This window comes from Nelumbo lutea, chromosome 4 (genome assembly GCF_056320005.1).
Source record: "Nelumbo lutea isolate HS-2025 chromosome 4, American lotus-T2T, whole genome shotgun sequence".
Lineage (NCBI taxonomy): Eukaryota > Viridiplantae > Streptophyta > Magnoliopsida > Proteales > Nelumbonaceae > Nelumbo > Nelumbo lutea.
In genome coordinates, this window is record NC_142687.1 from 11,373,596 (window position 1) to 11,394,128 (window position 20,533).

Consider the following 20,533-nt stretch of genomic DNA (forward strand, 5'->3'; position numbering starts at 1 on the left):
GGTTCAAAAAATTCATACACATTGATAGGGTGTATTAATACTTTGAATCTTGTGCTTTTTATATTTTTTAGTTTGTATTTTCAAAATTTTACAATGGAGCAATTTTTATGTTATTTAATTATTAGAAAAAATCTACAATGACAGAAAGACTTTGACCAATCAAAATTCCCTATAAATTTTGATAAAAAATCATCTAATTGATTATCAGTAGAGTTAATCAATTAGCTTAACCATAAAGGTAGTTTAAAAAATTTACCTTTCTAATAATAATCTGCTAGAATTCCTCGTCGAATTTTGTCTAAATGCATCAACTCGGCAATCAGCATGATAAACTGATACGATCTGTCCAATTTAGTCCACACTCTTCTTGACAGTTGAGGAAAATTCAGCAAGGAGGGTCTATAAATTTTGATAAAAATTCATCTAATTGATTATCAGTAGAGTTAATCAATTAGCTTAACCATAAAGGTAGTTTAAAAAATTTACCTTTCTAATAATAATCTGCTAGAATTCCTCGTCGAATTTTGTCTAAATGCATCAACTCGGCAATCAGCATGATAAACTGATACGATCTGTCCAATTTAGTCCACACTCTTCTTGACAGTTGAGGAAAATTCAGCAAGGAGGGTAAGAAATTTCTGGTGGACTGACCTTCAATAGACAAGCCTCCTTTTATGGCTGAGCTTGGATCATCTACCGTTTAACTCTTTCCACATCCCTACCTACAATGTATTAGGAATTTGTTATTCATAGGGAGATGTTCCTAATACAAGGCAGTAGTATCATGTGAGTAGAGCCGTGGGGAAAGTTTGTGGGTAAGAGGACCGGAGTGCCCATGTGACGTGCGTGTGTGTGCACACGTGCCAAGAAAAGATTAATACCAGGAATTGGGATTTGCTCCTCACAGCCACATCCCACCATGTGAGTCCAGATCTGCTCCTCAGTGCACACCTCACACCGACCTCGCGTGTATTGGTAGCACATCAGGAACATCTCCCATACTTGTATTTGTTATTCAGGGGAGATGTTCCCAATACAGGGTGGGATGTGGCTGTAAGGTCAGTGTGAGGCACGCTCTGAGGACATCCCAATTACCACAATGTATTGGGAATATCTCCCATAAAGGCATGAATAATAACATTTGTGCGGGAAATATTCCAATGTGCGGCTGGAGCATACTGTGAGGTTGTTTGAGAGCGCTCCGTGAGGAGCAGATCCCAACTATACCAGAATCCCTCCACCATTATTGACCAAAAAAAATCCCTCCACCAACACCACCACCTACAAAAACAAAAACAAAACAAAACAGAGGAAAGTCATACAGATACAGTTCATTCGGCTGCTGTGTTCGTAAGAGGCACTACTTTTCCGGGACATGGGTGGTGGTCTGCATGCATTGGACCTCCATCCACTTCGCCTGCGTCACGTAATTATATCAGAAACATCCCCAGAGAGAGAGAGAGATAAGCCATTATATTATAATTGGAGCTTATCGCAGAAAGACTGCTTAATAAGATTAATCAATCCCTAGATATTAGGTTTCCACTAATAGATCTAATATAATTGCACGATATTTCTTCATTTTCTCTTTTCATTGCCATCAATGAATCTTCTGCTCGTATACATGATCCAGTAAATACATTTCTCTTCTCTAGAAGAAGAAAATGAAGATGAATCAAAACTTAATTATTCCTTGTAATCAGTATAATACAGTGGTTGATGCCCCGTCGCCACCTGGTCTATACCGGTTCCACCTTCAAAACATCGTCTTAGCCAGCTAGGCTTGCTGTGAATCATGCGAGGACTGGACTTAATCCGGATGATGTTTGTAAACTAGCAGCAAATTCACGAGCCCACAAATCATAATGTATTATCTCCTCAAGTGACGGGTTGGCCACTAATTCTGCCTGGTGCTTCTCACATGTAAGTTCCACAACCTTGAAAATATCGAGGTAGTTGATTCTGGAAAGAAAGATACAATATCAATCAGCTGATGAATTATAACAGGAAGCACCTATCCATACTCATCATAAGAAGCCTGCAGCATTGATCAACATTATATGTGAACTGTGTCTTGTTGACTGCAGAATTGGTGGGGATCCAAGAACCGTAGTCTTGGTCTCTTGGAGAAGTTTCACTGTGCACATGAAATTTAGATTTCTGGCATCAATAAGATGGTTTAATTTCTTACGAGTAACAACCTAACCATCACAGGGAATAGGTTGCTGTCAACTAAGCAAGTATAAATCTAGGATATCCAAGTCATTTCAGGAGGCTGAACTCCTTCCTTTTTATCTGTTCTTAGGCTGAGTTTGGAAGGAGTATAAATACAAATATGTAGAGTGCAAAACCTTGTATTTTGTATCATTTTGTATGTATTTGCACTGTACATATTTGTATTTGTACTCTTTCCAAACTGAGCCTAAGGTACTGCGGAATACCCAAAAAGATATAGTAGTAATGATCATAACATGCCCAATTCAGCCCTCAAAGATTGTCAGATCATGCAGAACTTCATGGATAGATCGTTGTCAATTTCTAATCTTATCTTAAGAAAAAGAATCAAGTATCATCTAGAAAGATTTTTAATGCGTCGTTTCATGACATTTCCAAAATGTATGGTCGATAACTACAACACAACAAAATAATTTAGAAAAAAGAAAAAGAAAGAAGAGGGAAAAAGGTATTGTGACATGGTAAAGAAATTCATACTTGCATGCGAATATGATAGCATTTCTGTGTGTCCAGTCTCCATGACTTGCATCCTAAATCGGTTACTACATATACATGTGACACCACAATCTGGGAAGGAATGCGGTAACATGACATGTCATGGTTTTGAATATGTCAAGTCTCTTCAATATAATGTGCTTCTCTGTATAGATTGTGATACCTTCTCATCAGGTACTTCCATATGCTGGTTTTTTTCATCATTTACATTTGATGTCCTTATTTGACACCCATACTTCTCTAAATGACATGGAATGTAAGATAAGAATGACACAATCTAATGATGTCAAAATTATTTGGATGTCTTTCTGATAAGCTAATTGCCTTGTATAAATAACAGCAATAAGGACAAGTTTGCCCATCCAACTTAGTAATATAATTATTCATTCTCCTTACCAAATGTGTGCGTGCGTGTATAATTTATTCTCCTAGACATTTTTATCCTACTAAGTGAATGATACATAAATACCACTTCATTTATTACTATAATAATTAATTACCCTCATAAACTTGTCTAACAATTTACCCCAAAAGTAAATAGCATAATGCTATTACTTTCAACATTATTTATCTTTCTTATCTTCAAATTTGAAACACCACCTTTTTCCTACACCTTTTATGGTGGATAATTATAATTTTAGGCCAAAAAACACTATAATTTTAGTTTGTAACTTTTCAAAACATATAAAAAAAAACCATTAGACCCTTGCACATTGAGAGCTTAACTAGTAGTATAACGAAATTTCAAATTCTTCAAAATATCTATACAAGGATTAAAATATCTAGTGGCAGGCCTCTACAGCTATAGCAGAAACCTAGAAAACTTGTCTACAGACCCTTCAGGACATGAATGTGATTCTAGATTTTTCAGCCATTACTAATGAGACATAAGCAATAACTTGATCATTTACCCAAAAAAGAAAAAGGAATAACTTGATCAGGTAAAGAGAACAGAGGAAGAGATAGAACCAAGACGGTTGAAAAGTGAGGATGTTTATTTACTTTTCATCAATGAACAACTCAACGGCTTTCTCATTAGCTGCACTAAGAACTCCAGTCATTGTGCCCCCAGCCCGTCCAGCAGCATATGCAAGATCCATGGATGGGTATTTTACAGTATCAGGAGCTTTAAATGTCAGAGAACCCAGCCTGCATCAGCCAATTCAAATTTCATCTTATCCATTGAAGGAAAAAAAATGATAAACTAGTATTGGCCTAATATTTTTAACTTCATAATAGAAATTGAAAAAATGTTACTTCTGGAATCAGTACAGAATAGAGAACATTGAGATAAATCCACTTAATAACTCTAATATTCATTACTCTGCATGAAGTTCAACACTGGATTTGTCAGTCAGTTAACATCAATACTTAAAGTTCATAACTTGGGAAGTTTAGACAGAGATAGGATGTGAATCTAAAATACTTGCAACCCATTATACAGCTTTAACAAGCCAAATTTTCCACTGGTTTGGCAGATCTTTATAGATGATGAATAATCTTACTCATTTCTTCAAGGTCATTCATTGGTACAATGGTAAAATCCAGGGCTGACAACTTTGAGAACACAAATTCAGATGTGAGAGCTGCCACCTTGTGCAAGAAAATTCCAAGGTCCATATCCAGCCCCAGATAGCTAGGACTAGCATTGGGTAGTGGCCCTTCAATTCATTTCTCCAATTATAAGAAATTCAGCTTATCCTTTCTTTCTCATGAATATAGGATTTTTTTTGGTATTCTCATGACCTAATGTTTTAGAAGCACCAAACACTTCTAAATTAACAAACTTGACTTGAGCCTGAAGTTGATGGATGGTGCTAAATCAGTATCATAACCGTAAGACTCCGTGTCCCTGCTCAGTTTAACAAAAGACAAACTCCAACTGAACACCTCCCCATGGCCACCACCTCTAATAAAAAGAAGAAAAGAGGCATAAAAATCATTCTTATCTTTTTCCTTTTCTTGAATAGTGAAAGAATAGTTTGTAGAAAGAGGGGAAGAGTGTACACAACTCAAATCAACAAAGCCATATTCCAACCATTTGGGACCAGTTACATGAATCCTGTTCAGCCATTGCACCCTATCAAGAGCTATGTCCTCAGACAAATTATAGATGTTCATTATCATACAGAGTACATGCCTGCTCCCACAAAGATGGAAGGGACAGGTATTAGTACTTACCTTTTTTTGTCAAATACTTATGTCATCCCTCAGGTTTATCTAATAATTTATACCCCCTTTGACCATAAAACAACAGGGAGTTTGTTAACAGAAGAAACAGAAATAGGGATTTTATCAAAATTCCCTTAACAATAAAACATTAATTTTATCTACAAAACATATATTCTGAAATTGATAAAAGAAACTTCATTTATAAACACTAAATACAGTTTTACCATCTCATATTTATAATTTATTTCTTGAAGCTGTTTTTGACTTTTCATTCCCACCTTAACCTTATGGTAGAAAAAAAATGTCCCTTCTAGTACAAGGGCATTTTTATCCATATAATATGAAATGATCTAAACAGATTTTCTCTCCGGCATTAATAGAACCATGATTTGGCAGATTATCTCCCTACTTTCATCTTTTTCTCAAGGACCACAGATGACTATACAATGACCAACTTTTACGGCAAAAACAATGTGGCATTTTCTGTATCTCTATGGAAAGAATAGCAATATGGAACATTCATAGAGGAACGAATATCTACTTGCAAACGATGAAAAGAAAGAACATAATATTTTACTTGCAAAGATCAAGGCGAGGCCAAGTTATCTCAGAACAGTAAATTCTGTCTGGCCATGATAGTGTGTAAATAATTGGCAAGCGCATATCGGGCCAACCCAACTGAGCCAAGACAGATGAATCCTGAAAACGAACATTAAAAGAATGAATAATATAAGAACCTCAACCCACCATGTATTAGAATGTGAAGAATCAAATTAACAAGATATTCACAATTTTAATTTCTGCCACTGGAATCTTTTTCACATCTTGAAAAAATGAAATTTAGAAAAAATTTATTCAATAAGCAGCCAAGATGATAGAATGAGGGAAAAGAAAAATAAATAAAAAGAAAGTTGAACTTGAACCTGTGTTTCAACCATTGAGTGTATGATAGATTGCGGATGAATCACTATTTCAATATTGTCATATTCAGCCCCAAATAGATAGTGGGCTTCAATAACTTCTAGACCCTGTTAAGATAATATATTAAAAATTTCTTTAAAACAACAATTTCAGTGGGAAAATCAAGAAGACAACATGACAAGGCATAGGAAATTCTTTAAAGCAACAATTATAGTGGGAAACCTTATTGAAAAGGGTAGCAGAGTCCACTGTTATCTTCTTGCCCATATTCCAGTTTGGGTGCTTCAAAGCATCAGCAACTTTCACGTCTTTCAGTTTTTCAACAGCCCAATCCCTAGCAGGGGAATCACAGTCAAATGGTAAGGCTCCAAGTTCATACTGGTGGATTGTGAGCAAAGGGTAAATATGAGATGGAATATCAAAATTAGACAGGAAAAACAAAGTTAAAGTAGAGATATGGACATAGAAGACAAAGTAAAACCAGATAGACCCAATTAATTTAATATCTTTTCCCTGAAAAAGGAGTTCATGAAGTTCGGAAATGCAAGATTCAGGTATCAAACTGTGGATTCATGGGACATTTTGAAAATTTCTTTGTCTGTCTATTGGGGGTTGGGGGATCAGCAATCAGGAGCAACTTCAAAGGTAAGATCAAATTTTGTCATTCTAGCCTCCTGCATTTGGGAGAAAAAAAAAACATGGGAATAAACAACATAGCTGGTTTGAGCCCATTTTAGATTAATGCAAGTACTGGTATTCAATATTTTTGTAGACATATTTAACCATAAAAGCATCTTCAGTTTTCTGTGTTCACACCTGAAAGCCCCTCCTGATGCTGTCAAAAGGATACGCCTCAGTGCACCCTCTGGCAAACCCTGGATACACTGGAGACAGGAAGATCTCTCTCAACTTCTCTAATCAGTATTAATGAAAGAATGCTTAGAAAGTAATGAAAAGGTTGAAGGATAAAACAAACATGGAAATACGTCTTTTCAAGTTGATGAAAACAATGAAGCAAGTGATGAACTAGAAATATCCCACTAAGTCATCTGTAGTTGGTAGGATGAGAATCAAAAGTTTCAGATATGGCAGTGTTCAAATAAATTTTAAAAAAAAAAATGACCTGCTTACCTGAAATATGGCAGAATGTTCTGAATCAGCAGGAAGTATTTTTACATTATGCTTGTGTGCTAAAGGGAGAACAAAAGGGCCCCCAGCAATCAGGGTCTCTTTATTTGCCAGTGCTATATCCTTTCCTGCTTCTATTGCAGCTACTGTAGGCTACAAAATACAAGGAAACAGTCAATCTTCTGATATGACACAAAGTAAAGAAATGTATAAAATTCAGAATATTGCATTTCTCGTGTGACTACAGCCACTTTTACTGAAAGTAAAGGAATATATCAAAATTCAAAATATCATATCTCTTTTGTAGTGAAAAAATGTGACGATTTTTTTTTTTTTTACATTTACAAGAGCAAATAAGGTGACAATATATAACTAAGAAGATTATGATGTAAATCATGAACGAAGCATAGGCCAGAAGTTAATTTGGGATAATTTTACAGTGCATCGCCTGCAGGCAAGCATGATAAGATGTTACATGAGAGGAGGGGGAATATCATAGTAGGTATGTGTGTGTTGAGAAGCACTGGGGGAAGGGGGGTCATTGTGGTCACTGCAGAGAAAACAAAAGGGTCCAAGAGAACAAGCTAACCAAAGGTTGTTCTGGATCACTGCCTTACCATCTAAAAATGGATGCTTGCAAGATTCAGAAGCCCACAATGTTTGAAGTTCCCAAAGAGGTTCAAGCGTGTATTCCTTTATATTTTGATAGTGAATAAATTAATTAAGAAAAGGAACTCTAGCACAAAGATTTCTGGATCCTGTTATCAGTTATTGATTACTCACATGTTATGAGAGAAAGTAAATAATCCCTAAATCTTTGACACCTAATCAAACTTGTCTGTTGATAATAAAAGGTTTTTAATGGCATTATAGCATTTATCAACACTTCTGTCAGATTTGGCCACAGATATACAACACTGGCAGGAAGTATGCAAGCTGCAATAAATGGGTCTGTCTGATAATTGTTGCATTCCATGTTAACTTGGAAATGATTCATGATGATGTCATTCTCAGGAAGATAATACACGCTTTCTTCCATAGGTTAAAACCATAGGTTGAGACTTTCAATCTGAAAGATTTATTTGATGGGAATTCTGACTGAGACTGAAGGTTCCAGTACAGCATTCTCATACATGGGCCTACAACCATCACCGAGACACATCTACTTTATCAATTCTCTATTGAAAAGTATCGAGCTAACAGTTTCAGCCTTAAAGGAGAATCTCTTATGACTCTTGTGAGAAAGTCTGTCAGACAAACCAGAGAAAAGGAATATTGGTATTAACAATAGAACTTTGAAAAACTTTGCAGACGAGAGCTTTTAGGATTTGTAAGTAGATGGTTTGGCCTTTGGTGATCTTTGATAAATGATAGAAAAACCAAGGATTGTGGTTCAAGGTTAATAGATTGAAGGTAAGGAAACAAGGCTCTGGTTCTTACAGAGAAAAGCTTGGGACTGTGAATTGATTGTTGGGTTCTTGGGCCTGCTGATCATATCCTCATGATCCTACTTCTAAGACCATGAAAAGAGTTGACTATGCAGGTTCAGTGCTGAGAAGAAACAGATTGACCCTCACCTTGCTGCTATACCCAATTGTCTCATTTCCAGTATAAGTGCCCATTCCTTTTCCTCCAGATAATCCCCACTTGGGCCTCTGGAACATCTCCGCCTATCTGTCACTTCTGGTAAGTGGTAACAAAGGTAAAGATGAATGGGAAGCTACCATTCTATGCATTTGCCAGTTTGCTTTATAGAACATTGTAACTTGCAACGACAAAAATTACAAGACAGTTTGCAAATTTGCATTATTGTAGGATTTCAGTTGATCTCTGCCCATCAAAACATGTCTCATTCAATTTGTAGACTGAGTCACTACCACAAAAGTACTGTGTACAACTATGAATCATGGTCACAGCCTGCAGATTCATAAGAGCATAGATATACATGAACGTGTTTGCCATCATTTTGTTGTAACCATGTTCATTTCTCACACTTTAGATTGCTTGGTCAGACAGCAGTAATAGTCCTTACCAACATGGTTTGGAGGGCACATTCTGGAAATCATGTGATCCAGATAAATCAAGTAGGTCCAATTTAAGGTGAATAGGGGGTGAAGAATTCCTGATTCAGAAGAAACAGAACTAAACTCACATGGATTATGACCCAATGCAGCTATTGTATCTAGGAATACCTCAGAAGCATTCCATGATACCTGTAGTCATACAAAATTGCAGTGTACATGTATGGACATTTGGACAATTTATCATGTTAAAACTGATGAATCCCATTTTGTATGCTAAGGGACAATGTAACAGGTTGCATCTTTGTCATGTTTGCAATTTTTTTATTTTATCCCAATCTTTTCTAAACTTTTATTAGGACCTAAGAAAATGTTTCTCTAGTAACTATAATATGTGAAAGAAAACAGGCGAAATATTCTGTATTAACAATAATACCCAACTTAATTCAACAAAGCTTTCTGCCAATAAATGATACCCGGATACCTGTACAAGGGTGTCATATCATGTCAGTTACTTTAATTTTTAGTGTAAATTTCATATCCAATATTGTGTCCAGCTCTGTCCTTTCCATATCCGGGTAACATAGCTCCAAACTATCTAGTTTGCTACATAAATCCTTTTATTACCTTACTCTGTTAAGGGCCATATCTTTTGTTGAGTTATGATTCCTCACACCCTTTGTAACTACTTCAATTCACGTCTTTTCAGCCTCTTCCTAGCACTTTAGAACAACCCTCAACTTGCACCAAATCACCCCTTCTTACTGCTACACCCATTGTCTCTCTAATGCAAACATGGAAAAACCATCTCAATTTCTGATGTGGTTATTGGCCTTACACATGATAAAACAATCTTAGTTTTGTTAAGTTGACTGATTTTATGTATTGTTGGTTCGGCTGATAAGTGTACATGTTAGTTAGTATTGGGCTTTAAGCTGTTAAGTATTGGGCTTTTGTTATTGGGCCTAAGTCTGTTTAGTGTTTTAAGCAGTCTGGGTGTCCCATCACTAATCAGGGGCATTCCAGACATTTCATGTAACACTGCATTGTACTCTACTATAAATATTAGTACTGTCGACTGGGTTACTTAGTTCGACATTCTCAGCACTTGTTTGCCTTCACCTCTCTTCTACTACTTCAGCTACAACCTTCCAGCAAACATGGTATCAGAGCATTGAGCGATCTTCTGGTTACAGCCGACGCCAACTCTTCTCTCTTGCTTTCTTTCTCTCATTTCTTTTATCCTGGTTGCTGCGGAGAAACCCTAGGGTTGCTGTAGAACAGAACAAGGTTCGAACCTAGGGTTTCCCTTGGTTGTAGGGCACAAGGGAAGTAAGACCCAGAAATTGATGTCCTACTAGACTGCTCCTAGTAGTTAGTAGCCATTCGGCTGCTAAGAGAGGTCTGTATAGGACAGACCTAGGTTGAGGACTGATTTCAGCAGTCCTAGTATTAGTCGTAGGGGTGAGCCCAAGAGAAGTTTGCATGGTGCAGTAGTGGAGAGCTCTCAATTTCAGGTCAGTTACTAGCTCACAGAATACTTCTTGCTGTTGTAACTGGACCATTTCAGAACTGTGACAGTCTCGGCAAGTCTGAAACAGTGTTACGAGCTGTCAAAACCTTCTTCACTACTGTAACTGGTCCACTTCAGAACTGTGACCACTTCGGCTAGTCTGAAACAGTGTTATCTACACAAAGTCTGCAACCAAGATGTCTTCAATATCCGGAGAGGTCTCTTCTAGGGATAACAGACCTAGTGGGAGGTCTTCAAATCTGGAGAACCCGAATCTGCACAGCTTGCAGATTACAAGTGTGTTGCTGGATGAATACAACTTCAAGGAGTGGTCTGTTTCTGCAATGCTTTTTATTACTTCCAATGAACTCACAGGTTATTTAGATGGGAAGAAGAAGGAACACGAAGTTGGTAGTGTAGAGTTTGCAGTGTGGCGCAAGGAGAATGCCACAGTTATGTCCTGGCTGCTTGCTTCTATGACTCCACGAGTTGCCAGGACTGTTCAACACTTTCCCATAGCAGCTAAGATTTGGGAAAAAGTGTCAAAAACCTATGGACAGAAGAAAAACAATGCTAGAATTTACAGGTTGAACCAAGACATTGCTGCTTTAAGGCAAGGGGATATGACAATTGCAACATATTTTGCAACTCTGGAAGGACTGTGGGAAGAACTTGATCATCACTTGATTCTGGATTGGGAGAATGCCAGGGACAAGGAGAGACATGATAAGCAGATTGAAGAGAGCAGAGCCTTTAAGTTCTTGGCTGGCCTGGACCCAGTGTATGAGGGCATAAGGTCACAAATTCTTCGAAGAGATGAAATGCCCGAGTTACATCATGTTTATTATTTGGTAAGGAATGAAGAGGTCAGGAGAAAGGAGATGCAAGTTAACACTCAGATGCATCCAACTGAACAATCTGTAAAACATTCAGCCCCGATTTCTACAAATCAAAAGGGGAACAGACATCCAGACAAAAGGCATCTTAAGTGCACTCGTTGTGGAGGTGAAAGACATGTAAAAGAAATGTGTTGGGTCTTGTATCCTCACCTGAAGCCAGCTGCATTGAGAAAAGACAAGAAGCAACAAAAGGGTCAAGCGGCAAGTGGGAACCTCGTCACTAGTAACAATGGTGATAGCTCACAGAGTATACCAACAGTGGCTTCTTCTTCCATGGGGCAGGTTGCTAATTCCTCCGGAGCCAGTACCTTGGGCTTCACTACTGATGAGGTAGAGGTCCTTAGCCAGGCTTTAGCCCGTCTAAGGAGTAACTCTTTTGCTTCCACCTCTCTTGCCAGATCAGGTATAGTCTCTGCCTTTAGTGCAACTAGTCCTATTGACTCTACTACTTGGGTTATTGATTCCGGTGCAACTGACCACATGACACATATGTCCCCCTTATTCTCTTCATATCACTTGTTGTCTGGTCAGGATAAGATGAGAGTTGTTGACGGGTCTTTCTCCACCATCTCTAGCAAAGGGGTGGTTGACCTAAGCAAGGACCTCTCTCTTAAATCAGTTCTGCATGTTCCTAGTCTTACCTCAAATCTTTTGTCTGTTTCAAAACTTACCAAAAATTTGAACTGCAACATAATTTTTTTCTTACTCATTGTGTTTTTTAGGACAGATTGATGAGGAGAACGATTGGGAGCGGTCATGAGTATGGAGGCCTCTACTATTTTGATGCAGACATCGGTTCAGCCTTACAAGCATCTGCTGCTAGTGGTCCGGAGAATGTGGAGTCAATAGCTAGGTTGCATAGGTCATTTACCTTTCTCTTTATTGGAAGTGTTGTTTCCCGAATTGTTTAAGGACATTTCAAGTCAGGGTTTAGTCTATGAAGTATGTCAACTGTCAAAACAATGTAGAACTGTTTATCCAGTTTCCAGTAATGAAATTCAAGCTCCTTTTGATTTGGTTCATTCTGATGTTTGGGGCCCTTCACCTATTGTTTCTATTGATGGCTTTCGTTACTTTACCAGTTTTATTGACCACTATTCTCGATGCACATGGATCTACCTGTTAAAAGGACGAGATGAATTGCCACGGATAACCATGGCATTTTGCAAAATGATTGAAACATGATTTAACAAGAAGATTAAGCAATTCCAATCAGATAATGCTGGTGAATATTTTGAAAATCCTTGAACTTGTTCGTGGAAGATGCTGGCATGCTACATGAATCATCTTGTGCTAATACCCCTCAACAGAATGGGGTTGTTGAGCACAAGAATAGACATCTATTAGAGACAGCTCAAGCCTTACTATTCCAGCACAAGGTCCCCAAGCACTACTGGTCTCAAGCAGTACTTACTACATCATATCTGATAAATCGGATGCCATCTAAGGAGTTGGGTATGAGAACCCCTTTCTCTGTTCTTTGTCCTACCCTTCCAGACTTTCTTCTTCCTCCTAGGGTTTTTGGTTGTGTATGTTTTATACATGTAAAGCATCCAAAGAAGACCAAGTTGGATCCTACGGCCATGAAAGGAATTTTTTTGTGGTACTGTCCTACACAAAAGGGTTACAAGTGTTATGGTCCTGCCACCAAAAGAAAGTATGTCACCAGAGATGTGGTCTTTTTTCAGTCTCAACCCTACTTTCAGTCATCCCAGAATCCTCTTCAGGGGGAGACTAGTGGGATGGAAGAGGATTCTTATTATCCCTTCTTTTTTGTTCCCCTATCTGCCCCGGGCCTTCCATCCTCTCCTTCTACTCCTCCAAGTTGTGGCATCACGGGTGAACCTAGTGAGGTTCCCACTGTGCATGTTATCTCTCTTGATACTGCAGATGTTCCTGAGGGCTCTAGTAAGCAACAGAAAGATATAAGAATCACCTACAACAAAAGGAAAAAGAGCCATCAAACTCATGATAGCAACTAGTTGGACTCGGATCAATCTGTCTCCGCAATCCAAGGTAATCCCAACACACATACTTCTGATTTGGATCTTCCTATTGTTCTTCGTAAGTCTATCCGTTCTTGTACTACTCGGCACCCCATTGCTGATTTTGTTTCTTACTCATGTTTATCTCCATCCTATCACTCCTTTGTGTTTGCTCTTTCCTCTATACATGTTTCTTCTAGGTACTCAGAAGTTGTGTCTGACCCAAGGTGGAAAGAAGCTATGAATGAAGAGATGAAAGCTTTAATGAAAGCAAGGACCTAGGAATTAGTGGATCTGCCAGAAGGGAAGAGCATTGTCGGGTGCAAGTGGGTGTTCACTGTAAAGCATAGGGAGGACGGGTCCATTGAAAGGTACAAAGCCTGGCTTGTGGCAAAGGGGTTTACTCAAAAGGAAGGGATTGACTACAAAAAAACCTTTGTTCCAGTAGCGAAGCTCAACACAATTCGTGTTTTACTGTCATTAGCAACAAATTTTTCATGGGAACTCCATCAGCTGGATGTGAAGAATGCCTTCCTAAATGGTGATCTTCATGAAGAGGTATTTATGGACCCTCCACCAGGCTATGACTTTGATAGAAATGTGTGTAAATTGAGAAAAGCATTATATGGCCTAAAACAGTCTCCTCGTGCATGGTTTGAGAGGCTTTGTGGGGCCATGAAGAAAGTGGGGTACACTCAGAGTGTTGCAGACCATACCTTGTTCATAAGAAGACAAGATAGCAAACTTACAGCACTCATTGTTTATGTAGATGATATGGTGATTACTAGGAATGACCTGGAAGAGATCAAAAGACTAAAGGAGTTTTTAGCTTCTGAATTTGAGATCAAAGACTTGGGCCATTTGAGATACTTTATTGGGATTGAAGTTGCTAGGTCAAGAGAGGGGATCTATATATGTCAGCGGAGATATGTACTTGACCTCCTAGAAGAGACAGGCATGATAGGGTGTAGACCAACAGATACTCTAATAGAACAGAACCATGGTCTACAGAAATCAGTAGGGGAGGACTATTGTGATAAAGAGAGATACCAAAAATTGGTAGGGAAGCTGATATATCTATCTCTCACCCGACCAGATATTGCTTATGTTGTGCATGTTGTCAGTCAATTCATGTACTCTCCAAAGATCCCTCATATGAGAGCAGTTGAAAGGATTCTCAGGTACTTGAAGACTTGCCTAGAAAAGGGAATTCTGTTCAGAAAACACAATAAAATTGAAATTGAAGCTTATACTGATGCAGATTGGGTCGGTTCTGCTGGGGATAGAAAATCAACTTCAGGATATTGTACATTTGTTGGAGGGAACCTGGTTACATGGCGGAGTAAGAAGCAGAATGTGGTTGCTAGATCAAGTGCGGAGGCTGAATATCGAGCTATGGCTCATGGTGTTGCTGAACTTCTGTGGCTTAGGACCCTTCTTGGTGAGCTTGGCATAAAAGCTGGGGGTCCTCTCAGGCTGTACTGTGACAACAAGGCTGCCATCAACATTGCAAATAACCCAGTGCAACATGACAGGACAAAACATATTGAGATTGATCGACATTTTGTTAGAGAGATAATAGTCTCAGGAGAACTCTGCATTCCTTATACTCCATCCGAGATGCAGATTGCAAATTTGCTGACTAAAGGGTTGGCTGCAAAAAAATTCTTGGACCTTCTTGGCAAGCTAAACATGACTGACATCCATGCTTAACTTGGGGGGGAGTGTTAAGTTGACTGATTTTATGTATTGTTGGTTCAGCTGATAAGTGTACATGTTAGTTAGTATTGGGCTTTAAGCTGTCAAGTACAGGGCCTTTGTTATTGGGCCTAAATCTGTTTAGTGTTTTAAGCAGTCTGGGTGTCCCATCACTAATCAAGGGCATTCCAGACATTTCATGTAATGCTGCATTGTACTCTACTATAAATAATAGTATTGTCGACTGGGTTACTTAGTTCGACATTCTCAGCACTTGTTTGCCTTCACCTCTCTTCTACTACTGCAGCTACAACCTTCCAACAAACAAGTTTCTTTTCTGAAGGCTACTTTCTCAGGTAGCAGAGAACAATTGTTAGTTGCTATGCATTTCCACTTCAGAAGAATTCCATGATAATGTTTTTTTTTTTTTATCAATAACAGAAACTTTATTAAGAATTAAGAAGCCTTAAGTACAAAAAAGGGGGAGATAAAGAGTCTTATCTCCCCATCAAAAAATTACAATGAAAGAAGATTAAAAAATAGCCCAAAAAATAGCCTCCCTATTCACCCCTTGCTTGGCCAACCCATCTGCAAAAGAATTAGTAGTCCTTTTCACCCAGCTGTATTGTATCTCTATGCCTCTACATAGCCATAAGAATTTTTTCTTTTCATTATTGTAACTCCACAAGCCATTGTCCTCTTTCTTCAACTAGCTAATCACCACCTTTGAATCACCTTCCAAAATCATCCGACTGGTATTTAGTTCCCTTGCTCTTTGAACCCCTTCCAAAGCTACAAGGATCTCATCCCTAATAGAGTCTCCTTCTCCAATAGGGCCTGAGAACAGAGCAATAACAATCCCTTCTTCATTCCTGAAAACTCCCCTAATCCCAGAGGGCCCTGGATTCCTTATGCTATTGCCGTCAAAATTCACTTTTATAAATCCGAAGGGAGGAGGGGACCACAAGGGACTAAGAGTCCTCTTATATAGAGTAGAGGTTGCTATCTCTTTCCAATTTCTTAACAGGTCAGCAATAGGAAAGTCTAAAAACAGTTCCATAGTTTTTAGCCAGTGGGCAGCCCTTAAAAGTATTAGGTCTAATAGTTCTTCCAGGGATCTTTCCTTTTCTAAAAATATTCGAGAGTTTCTTTCCTCCCATAGTGACCAACACATGGCTGCCCTAATACTCCTCCACATCATCTTCCCTCGCTTCTTAGGCCATCTGAAAAACGAAGGGGAGAACAAACCTTGGACACTCTCAGGAGGGTTCCAACTACACCCAAAGCGAGAAAGTACCCACTCCCAAACAGTTTTAGTAACTTTACAAGAGACCAAAAGGTGGTAACCGGATTCCCCAACATCTTTACAGAGAGAGCATCTATTAGGAAGTAAACAAGAATTGGGTCTCTTTTTCTGAAGTAGATCATTTGTATTTATTCTTTCCGGGAAAATTTCCCAACAAAAAAACCCAATCCGAGGAAGAATGGGCTTGCTCCAAAATTCCTTAATCGGAAAAGACACACCATAAGGGACAGATGGCTGAGTTAAGGTTTCAAAAAACGAAGCACAAGAGAAGGTTCCTGAAGTAGAAGGGATCAAAATTCTGGTGTCTTCCCTATTAGGATCAAGGAAGATATTCTCAAGGATGGCTAATAAAGGTAAGAGGTTGTCCACATTTGTATCCCTAATTGCCCTTTGCAGACCGAGGTTCCACCCAAAACCAGAAGTGGGGTCTGAAGGAACGAAAAAAGAAGAGATAGGTTCATTTTTCAAATCTGACAGAGCATACAAGGAAGGAAACTGGTCCTTCAGAGGTGAAACCCCAACCCAAAGATGTTCCCAAAATTTTATTCGATTGCCAGAGTTAACATCATACCTGATCCAAGGGGAGAAAACTAGAAGTAGATCATGGATGGATTTCCACGGAGAAGCAGCTGTAGCCCTTGCCACAATTCCAAAATCCCAGCCGTTGTCTTCCAACCCATGTATGCTACTCACGATCTTTGTCCACAATTTTTCCTTTTCCACTGTGAACCTCCACAACCATTTTCCCAACAACACCATATGCCTTTTCTTGATGTCTCCAATCCCAAGACCTCCTAGTTTTTTACATCTAATTACCACCTCACATCTCACCCTATGATAATGTTCCAAATAAGTTTTAAAAGTTTTATGCTTAACGCTCCAAGGAGAAAGAAACAAAAATAACAACTATTAGACAAAAGAACTTCAGTTTTTACCTTCAGCCCTGCACAACCTACTATTCCGGTTACTACTGTGACAGCATCTGGATGGCGAGCAACCTGAAGGTAAACTAAGGAAATGTTAATGAAGAAATGAGATAAACATTTATCATCCAAATGGCTCAATCCTCAAGAGAAGTTAGATAACAGCTGACCTCTATGAGACCTTGTTCTCCAGGAATTATTTCAGGTTTATGCTCAGCACCGGACAAGGCTTCTTTGAGTTCATCAAGCAATGATTCATTTCTAACAGAAACCAACTTAGGTTTGAATCTTTTCACCTGCCACAAATTACTTTTATGCATTGAATACCCAGAGACTCCCTTGAATTTAAACAACAACCAAACTGCTGACAGTTTGTATCCTTTATGTTAGAAGATCTTATGATCACCTGATCAGCAAGAAGAGTCACATTGGAACCAGCTGCCAATGCCACAACTCTGAACTTGTCTGGGTTTTCTGCAACAATATCCAGAGTCTGAAAGTACCAAATCACAAAGTTGTCTAAGAAACTGAAGAAGTAAAAAAAAAATAATAAGGCAAAAAAATCAGGTTATCTGGAATCAATTTGCATTGGGAAAAAAACAAAAGCAAGACGGCTTTTCTACCATGGGGAGAAAATAGATAGCACTAAGAGTGACGGAATTAGGTCAATAGAGCGCTATTCTATCTGAAAAAAAAAATAGCAGCTTGTCGAAAGATAACAAAAGCCCAGATATAAGAAATTCTTTTTATAAATGTGATACCTGAGTTCCAATGGAACCTGTGGATCCAATGATAGAGATGGGTTTCGGACCATCCCAACTCTTACGTCCTGGCTCTGGAACAGCCCGTCCCGGCCAAGCTGGAGGAGGTGGTGCCTGTGCTGAACAATGGGCTCTTCTTCCAAATGTTACTCTATTCTCCTTCCTCTTCAAAGTAAATCCCCCTGAACTTCCCCGAGAAAAAAAAAAAAAAAAACACAAATATTAGTCCTCTCTACAACATCATACCATAAGACATAATGAATGTGAAAAGGAAAAAAAACGGTATTGCCAATTAAAAAGCAGTACATCTGACATAAAGAACTTAAACATTAGACTTCCACTTCAAAGCAGCAGAAAATCTTCTACTACTACAAATACCCTGTAGGAGGAAAGCAATTGGAAATCGTGTTTGTGAATTGATAGGTTAATTAACATAACATAGAGATAAAACAAAGTGAAGATGTATTTTATTATACTTCAATAGCAGTACATCTGACATAAAGAACTTAAACATTAGACTTCCACTTCAAAGCAGCAGAAAATCTTCTACTACTACAAATACCCTGTAGGAGGAAAGCAATTGGAAATCGTGTTTGTGAATTGATAGATAAATTAACATAACATAGAGCTAAAACAAAGTGAAGATGTATTTTATTATACTTCAATAGCAGTACATCTGACATAAAGAACTTAAACATTAGACTTCCACTTCAAAGCAGCAGAAAATCTTCTACTACTACAAATACCCTGTAGGAGGAAAGCAATTGGAAATCGTGTTTGTGAATTGATAGATAAATTAACATAACATAGAGCTAAAACAAAGTGAAGATGTATTTTATTATACTTCAATTCTCGTATCACACTACAACTCATATTTCCCAAAATAAAGTTACAGAACCAAATAGAATACAATTTGTTTATCTCAAATTCTGAATAAAATGCATAAATGACGAAAACTACAAGAAGATAATCATCCAGAACAGCATAATTCAAACATTACAAGAAAAAAAAAAACATGAAACCAGTAACGATTTAAAACTTAGAGCTAGAAAACTCCATTATTTTATGACATTATAAAGCAAAAATAAATACAAGAAACTCAGCTGTCATCTGTTTCACTTGATATATAAATTACTTCACTACGGCAACAAACAAAGCCGAAATTAACTTGAAAATCAGAGAAAGTCCATTTTTGTGTAAATTACGATCGGGAAATCGGCACAGACCGTTTGAATCAGTCGATAAATCATTCTAGTAACAAAAGTAATGAACTTAAAATCAAGCCAGTCAATCCGGAAAAAAAAAAAAAAAAAACTCTTAAAAAGGGGGAGGAGGAATATGTGAAAATGACAACAAAAGAAGCGTTGAAAGAAAGTGGAAAATGCATGAAAAAGGAGGGAGGGAGAACAGATTGGACCTTTATGTTTGAAAAGGTCGGCTTTACTGGAGTCCAAGAAAGAAATGCCCCCGATTTCTGTGGGAGACGGAAATTTCAGAGCCATCACCGTTCAACAAGAATACCAACAAATGATGAGAAAATTCGAAAAATTTTAAAAAAACCCAAAAAAAAAAGGATTAGTAAACGTTCTTTCGGGATTGAAGAAACAATTTGTATTAAAAGCTGGGAGGAGTCAAGAAGATAAGACGGGGGGGCTGCAATAAACCAGTCTCGTGGAGTATAGTGATCTTGTTTTTGGATTTTATACCTGGGAAAGCCTTTTTTCTAAGTGTGACAGGCTGACAGCCGTTTACGAAATAAAATATAGCCCGAGTATGGTACCTTAAAAAACTGATAACCAAAAACAACCGTCAACCGGTATCATCAATCAAGAATCAACGGGTTCATTCGAATTCACGTGGGTTTCTGATAATTAATTGGTTAAAAGTATTAAAGTGGTCAGGTACCATATCATTCACATACCACTAAAGATAGAGACCGGATCTGTGCGTGTGAGGCGCCTATTTGCGAGGAACAGATCCCGTCACCTAAAGATAATGGTTAAAAGCTAATAATTAATTCATTTAAAAAATATTTGATGAATCCTGATCTGCATCTTATAGGGCGCTTTTCACATTAACCTCACAATGTCTCTCAATCGTGCATCGGTTTCATTTCCGGTATTTTGTAGTTTATATCATGGTTTTCAAAATTGAATCGGACTGGATGGTCAGACCAAAAAATCAGGACTGGTTCCATTTTTCCTTAAAATCAGATTTTTGTAAAAAAAAACCATTGATTTATTTAGTTAGCAAACTACTGATCTAGATGATTGAATCGCTTGAATTGTTCAACAGTTTTGGCTGTTTTTTATTTTTAAATTTTTTTGTCAAAATGGGTCAATCGTTCGATTCAAATGATCAAACCGTTCAACCTGAAAATCGAACCCCAGACCAATTCAATCTCTAGGTCAGCTTTAAAAAACTTGGTTTCTATTAAATAGATGTTATCAACATATGGTGAGATGAACTCAGATTA

General features: G+C 38.0%; 1 protein-coding gene across 1 annotated transcript; it reads right to left on the reverse strand.

The window, feature by feature from the left end:
- Positions 1–1,573: 1,573 nt before the first annotated feature.
- On the reverse strand, positions 1,574–19,791 carry DXR (1-deoxy-D-xylulose 5-phosphate reductoisomerase). Its single transcript, XM_088982111.1, has 12 exons — positions 19,475–19,791; positions 18,058–18,239; positions 17,703–17,789; positions 17,467–17,592; positions 17,309–17,371; positions 6,955–7,104; positions 6,640–6,707; positions 6,046–6,157; positions 5,826–5,930; positions 5,480–5,601; positions 3,733–3,879; positions 1,574–1,962 (listed from the first exon to the last, which is right to left on the reverse strand). Exons 1-12 carry the CDS (start codon positions 19,557–19,559, stop codon positions 1,794–1,796), a joined length of 1,416 nt encoding a protein of 471 aa, XP_088838237.1. The 5' UTR covers positions 19,560–19,791; the 3' UTR covers positions 1,574–1,793.
- Positions 19,792–20,533: the final 742 nt, after the last annotated feature.